The sequence below is a fragment of the Diuraphis noxia genome, unplaced genomic scaffold, assembly GCF_037042655.1.
Source record: "Diuraphis noxia isolate RWA-SAM2 unplaced genomic scaffold, SU_Dnox_SAM2 contig0005, whole genome shotgun sequence".
Classification (NCBI taxonomy): Eukaryota; Metazoa; Arthropoda; class Insecta; order Hemiptera; family Aphididae; genus Diuraphis; species Diuraphis noxia.
The window spans coordinates 43208366-43215161 of record NW_028301715.1 but is presented as its reverse complement, the minus strand read 5'-3'; the positions used below and the strand labels follow the sequence as shown (position 1 = coordinate 43215161).

General features: G+C 38.8%; 1 protein-coding gene across 1 annotated transcript; it reads left to right on the top strand.

The window, feature by feature from the left end:
* The first annotated feature begins 3070 nt into the window (after positions 1–3070).
* LOC107167760 (uncharacterized) lies at positions 3071–6300 on the top strand. Its single transcript, XM_015516940.2, has 2 exons — positions 3071–3237; positions 5062–6300. The coding sequence occupies exons 1-2, from the start codon at positions 3220–3222 to the stop codon at positions 6181–6183; spliced, it is 1140 nt and encodes a 379-aa protein (XP_015372426.1). The 5' UTR covers positions 3071–3219; the 3' UTR covers positions 6184–6300.
* Positions 6301–6796: the final 496 nt, after the last annotated feature.

Genomic DNA, 6796 nt, shown 5'->3' with positions numbered 1-6796 from the left:
GAATCACGGAGTAATAAGTTTTGAATGGATTGTGATGCCAAGCGTTTTAGTTGCCATTGTGGGCGCGGGTGGTCTTCAGTATAGTCAATACAGTGAAAATACTAAAATGCAATCAAAATATGGGGAAGTGGGATTTTACAGTTTTTGTATTTTAATATTTGTATAACATAATTTTAAAGATTATTTACTTCAGAATATGGTTAATTTACAGTTTAAAATACATGAACATCAAAATGTTTTAATCGTTTATGATCAATAGCCTGTTTGACATCTGATGAAAGTCTATGTATACTCAATTGAAATTGAGTAATTTTGTTCAACTCTTAAACAGAAATTTAATTCGTCAATAATTTGAATTCTGTGCAGGGTTTAAATCAACAATTATTTATCTCGTATAATAGATGTTTAAAAATTAAATTTAATGAAATATCTTTAAATATGAAAAACGATTCTGATTTGAGCGGCGTGTCAACTTAGTATATATATTATTATTATTATCATTAATCATAAATTTCGCTTTTAGTATTAATACCTAGATAGGTCGAATTAAGTTTTGCAAAAAATATTACATTTTAATATCTGTTCTATTAAAATTATCACAGCCATTTTCGTCACTATATGAATTAAGAATTATTGATTGCAACATTAAACTATGTTAATGTGAATACCTATATTGATTTTTGCAATAAACAAACTAGTTATAAACTATTTTTGAGATAACTTGTATTAAACTCTTATGCCTTAGCTGTAAAAATACTAAAATTTTATAAATGTTTAGTTACAAAATAATTTGCGAATTTTCGTGATTAATGAGTTTTGTCAAAATCTTAAAAAAATTTAATTTTTATGAAAAAAAAATCACCCTCCTATACTTTTAATATTTTTAAGTAGGTATAATAACAACTCATAAATTACCTTGTACTAAATTTTAAGATTGTCTTATTATTTGGTGACCTTAGTTACAAAAAATATTTTTATTAAGTATAATACTTAAATTAATAAATTTTGACTAGTCTTCGTACTTTTTAAATGAATATTTTTAAATACTTCGAATTTTCAAGTTTTCTTCTCAAAGATACTAACAAAGTTTCCAATTTTCTACAAAAAAACCTAAACCAAAGTTGATGATCAGAAAATTTTCTCAACAAAAAATAGTTTTTTTTCTAATAGAAAAAAAAACACATCATCGTTAAATCGATCGCTAAGCTCAGGATCTAAAAAAATTATATTCCTTATTCCCTATTAAATAACTAGTTCAAAGTTCTATTTTTGCATTTAATTTAAATTTTGTGATATTAAGTATTTTGAACTATATTCTTACAATTTCATTCCACAAAAAATGAACATTAACAACAATGCTTAATATTAGAAAGTTTGAAAATGCTATAACAATTAAAGTTAAGCGTTTCGTACATAGAAATAATAGTACACGGCTTTTATTCACAGTCGATTTGAAGAATAATTCTGAATCAATAATAATAATTATTATTACTATTATATTTAATTGTTAAATTAGTACAATAATAAACTATAGTTTAATCAGATATAATAATAATACGCAAAATTCACTATTTCAGTATTATAATATTTCGAGACAGTCGATACCTAATAATATATTATAATATACAACTTAAAGTAGTCATAAAAACTGTTTATTTAAGTAGCTATCTATAATTATTATAACTTTAAATAGATTTGCTTCAAATATAAAATTATCAATCCATGGTAAAAACTCACGAAAACTTTCTGTTTGAATTTCGATCCACTTGTTATACGAGTGAATTTTCTCGCTGGAAAATAATAAATCACTTAAATCAGTACTAATGTATCATATGTATATTATTCTAAGCTATTCATTATATTTTTAGCGTAAAAAGGGTTCTACGAGGAATGCCGAATTCAGTAGGATAATGTTTTTATTTTAAAGACACTTCGTCAACTATTAAAATACATTTCTTGGATAAAGTCAGCTTCAGAAATTTTTGATTTTCTGTAATACTTTAGTAGGAAACGAGTTTAAAATACATTTGCACCGCAGTTACCTCATACGTATAGCTGAATACCACATAGAACTTTGAAAATAAAATTCAAGTCGTCGAGATTTAATGGTTTTATTTTTTCATGTGATGCAGTGTAAAACACCTACCTAAAAAAGAATAAAAATCAACTATATCGATTAAGTACTTAATACATCAAGACTAAACCGTGTTAATATAACATGCAAGTTGTATCAAAGTCGGGGACAGTTATATTTTAAAGTTAACAGTTATTTATAAAAGAGCGATTATGCGTATTTGATGTCTCTGCAACTCCCGTTGAGTGTTTAATAATAATTATGCTAAACGGATTTTAAACGAAAATCAATCAATTATACATATTTAAATTGTTGTGCTTATGAAAAAATGTCTTTTTATATAGTATCCACATTTTTATATGTAGCTAGGTATCTAGAACACTTTTTGAAAAGATAAATTCACAAACATTTTTTATTTTAAATATTTTTATAATCACGAATGTCGAATAATGTGTTAGACAATGAAACGTGAAATAACAAAAAAAAAATATATCACCGCGATAGTGAAGCATTTTTGGTAATAATTTTTGAAAACACAATTATATGGATGTAAAGAGGGCTTTTTGAAGATAAACAAAAATGCATCTCATATTATTACAAGGTATGTTAATTTATCCGAATCGGAGACTGATCGTCGTGACTGCTGCAGTGTTCGCGGGTGTGTGCATACCTACTCGACACGTAAACTCCGGTCCAGTCGATGACGGGTGACCGCGAATGTAAAGGGTGACGGTACAAACGGACGACGAGAGTGGGCACGTCGGGCGAGATTGTCGGGCGCAAAAGGGCAGGGTCGCGAGTCGGGCAACAATATAATATCGTATCATTGTCCTCAACGCCAATTCGTGTCCCCGGGGCGACTTCCGTGTGCGACCGACGCCTATAATAATTATTATTATTATTATCACTATGTTATACCGCCACCGCAGCGCGCGACTAAGGTCAAAACGATTTTTTTGTTTCCCACAAATCGTGTATAAATACCAATGCGGTACCCAACCGATCAACACAGCATTGTCGATCGACAGTCCTAGTACTTCTTACTACGGTCGTGCGATTACGATTTAGTGCGTTTATCTGAGTCTTAGTGGTCTCGTGTTTCACGTTTCTAGAAGACAACGAAGTCGTTCAAAACATCAAGAAAAATGAATTCCAGTCTATTGGTAAGTGTTTTAGAACGTTGTTACATTTATTTAATCGTCACCGTCAAGCGCCTTTGACATACATGCACACTATACCATAACTCTTGGTAAAAGAACAAACGAGCTTTTCGGTTTAACGAATGAGAAACTGGCGTAAATCATTTTTCTTGGCACCATGAAGGGACGGGGTCCACAGATTTAACAGCCCGGCATCCACCCGTCATCATTAATCGTCTGCTACTGCAGTGTTCCAAACTTGTCACTCTATTCACAGCTACTTTATGACGTGTTAAACACACAATACGTATACAGCGCTGCAGATTCGTACTGATACGTCGAACGTCCAGAAATCTCGAATTGTTCGTTATCTCTAACGCGATGGAAATCCCTTGTTTTGGAAACAATATTGCTACCACGTCAATCAATGAGACTCGAACTCCAGAACTCGAGATCTAGAACTCTTTTAATGTTCCATTTGAATTTTGACATCGTATAACGATACAGAGTATTAGAGTTAGATACTATACCTAAAACATAACCACAGCTGGTTTGTCGTATCCACAACGATCCGCCACGAAATACGCACTACATAGATGATCACCACCAAATTAGAATGACGGGAGAGGGGGTTGTCAACTGCATCCACTTCCGGGAATCCGCTGCACCGGCGATGCGTTTTCTACTCGCGACTGCAACCGTGCATGATATTATATAACCGTAATTTATCATTACGATTATTATGCATAATTAATTCGAGTACGGCCTCGCGACAAGGCCAGCGGTGTACAGCTGTGAGGGGTGTTTTTCGATTACGTCTGCGGTGCTTACGTTATATATTATGCATTCGTAGCGTGGAAATAATAATTAATCCCGGTGTCGAAAATCGGCTTAAAAATCGCCTCGGCCGCTGCAGAGCACCGCCATAATTCTTTAAAATTGCTTGTGGCGTCTGTGCGTCTAATGTTTGCTTATAATTTAAACGGGGCGGCATTATACCGCCATCGTCGCAGGGCCCGAATGGCGTGTGCGGTCAATCATCAAAGTTCAAGCAGTTGTATTGCTCATTATGTACCACTGCACTGACCGTGTGTGTGTGTGTGTGTGTACCTATATGTATACAATCTACTTGTAGTAATAGAAATATATATATATATAGCATAGGCGCATGTTACTGCAATCGTTTAAAAATAATACATTATCGTAACGTAGTAGGTACAGCCCTGAGGAAAAAAGATTGGCCGGAAAACTCGCGAGACGAAAACGTTTTCCGTAGACGAGTTTTCCGGAGTGTGGATTCTATCAGGCGGCAAAGATCTTCAACGATTCGCGATCTTTTGCACACGATCGCTGAATTCGCAATCGGCAAATTCACGAAACACGTTCGTAGGTTCTTAACTATATAGGCACAGTAAAAAGAACACACGATCGTACCACATCAATGGTGTGAGACAACCAAAAGACGATATTATAATATTTTTAAAAAAGCTTTCGTACACGGCCCATGCTTGTGTCCACCGTGGGGTCGCCGATAATTATCGAACGTGCACGAGAGGAAAAATTAATAAAACTCGCGTCTTCAGGCACTTAACACCCCTCTCCACCCTCAATCGCATTTGACGAGTTGTTTTTTGTTGATACGTGTTTGTTATCACACTCGGAAATATCATTTAAATGCGTGCGTGCATAAAACAATGCCACTCATTATAAATAGGATACCACATGTAAACTTAATGAACTTAATCACAAAATGACCGTCCGGAGCACGCATAAAACCTATGAAAAAAAAAACCGTCACCGAAACTAGAAATAAAGTTTTCATTTCATGTGTGTTTTTTATTTTTGCAGTTTTTCGCAGCAGCGGTTGTGACGGTCGTCAGCGGAAGCGCAGTGTACCCACTCCCAGTGCACCACGCTCCGGCTACCACCCAATACCACTCACAAGATGAATTAGGACAGTACGCGTACGGTTACTCCGGTGGCCCGTCGTCCAAGCACGAACAGCGCACCGCGGACGGCGTGACCAGCGGTGGTTACTCGTACGTGGACGCCAACGGCATCGTCCAGTCACTGGCCTACGTGTCCGACCCGGTCAACGGTTTCCGCGTGAGCGGCACCAATCTGCCCTCAGACTCCAACACCGCCCACCACGCCGCCTTACCCGTCGTCCACCACGCCGAAGTGCCAGCACCATACTACGTGCCCGCCGCCGCCGCAGCACCTGTGCTTCCAGTCGCCTCTTCCTACTCCAGCGTCGTCCACCACCATGAAGCTGCCGCGCCGATCATTGTCAAGAGCCCGTCGTACTACGTGCCTGCCGCTCACCCACTGATCAAGTTGGCCAAGCCACTGACGCCCGCCAGCACTTCCAACGTCCACTATCCAGAGCACGCCGTCCTCCTGGCCGCTCGTAAGAAGCGTAGCGCTGGACTTTACCCTACACTGGTCTCCGGTTACTCGGCCGCTCCCGCTCACGTCGTCACCGTCAAGCACACCGAATTCGCCGCCCCACCGACGCCAATCGTCCACCACTTGGCCGCCCCAGCACCGTACTACCTGGCCGCCGCCCCAGCACCCGCTCCGGTGGCCACTTCCTACACCAGCGTCACCCGCCACCACGAACCAGCTGTGGCCTCAGTGCTCACTTACGCCGCCCCGGCCCCACACGTCTACGCTGCCCCGGCACCACACGTCTACGCCGCCCCGGCACCACACACCGTCTATGCCGCTCCGGCCGTAGCAGTGGCCCCGGCCAAGAGCCAATTCCACTCACAAGACGAACACGGTCAGTACACCTACGGTTACACAGACGGTGCATCCGCCAAGACCGAGACCCGTTACGCTGACGGTGAGACCAAAGGAAGCTACTCGTACGTGGACGATCAAGGATCAGTCCAGGCTGTCCACTATTCCGCTGGCGCTGAAGGTTTCAAAGCCGCAGGAACCAACATTCCTGTTCACCACGTTTAATGATCTGCAAACTCCGCCTACCCCCATGCTGATCGAGTAACATATTGTATACTCTATTGCATAGTCCTCCCTTCTTTTTCTATACCTACATATAAATAATAAACATTTTTTATGGAATTCTTGTACTTTTTGTTCCCTCAAACTACTTTAATACATTATGAGGGCCAGTTGTACCATCTACGGTTAAACTTCGATTATGCTTAATCAGCTGATAATAGATATTTAGCCGTGCAAATTTGGCCTATTATACACTCCGGTTAACTTTAATCAGAGATAGTACAACTAGCCCTTAGACGACATACCACAATGATATTGGGCTACACGCACACATACACAAGTATGCGGTTCTTGATCACCCTTATCTGCAGGCAAAGTAAGATTCTAAGATACTATAAGTGTAAACATATTATAAGGCAGTGTTATACCTACATTGTCAGGTCATGTCATAATTTGTTGTCGTTACTTAAGCTCTGAATAGCATTACGCCGTGTCTTACGCGAATCCGGCGAGTGCGGCGAAAAATAAAACCATTTGTATTTCACCGCATCGGACGCACCGCACTGTGGTGGAACAGCATGGTCATATTAATATAATTCGCATGCACTCGCCGGAT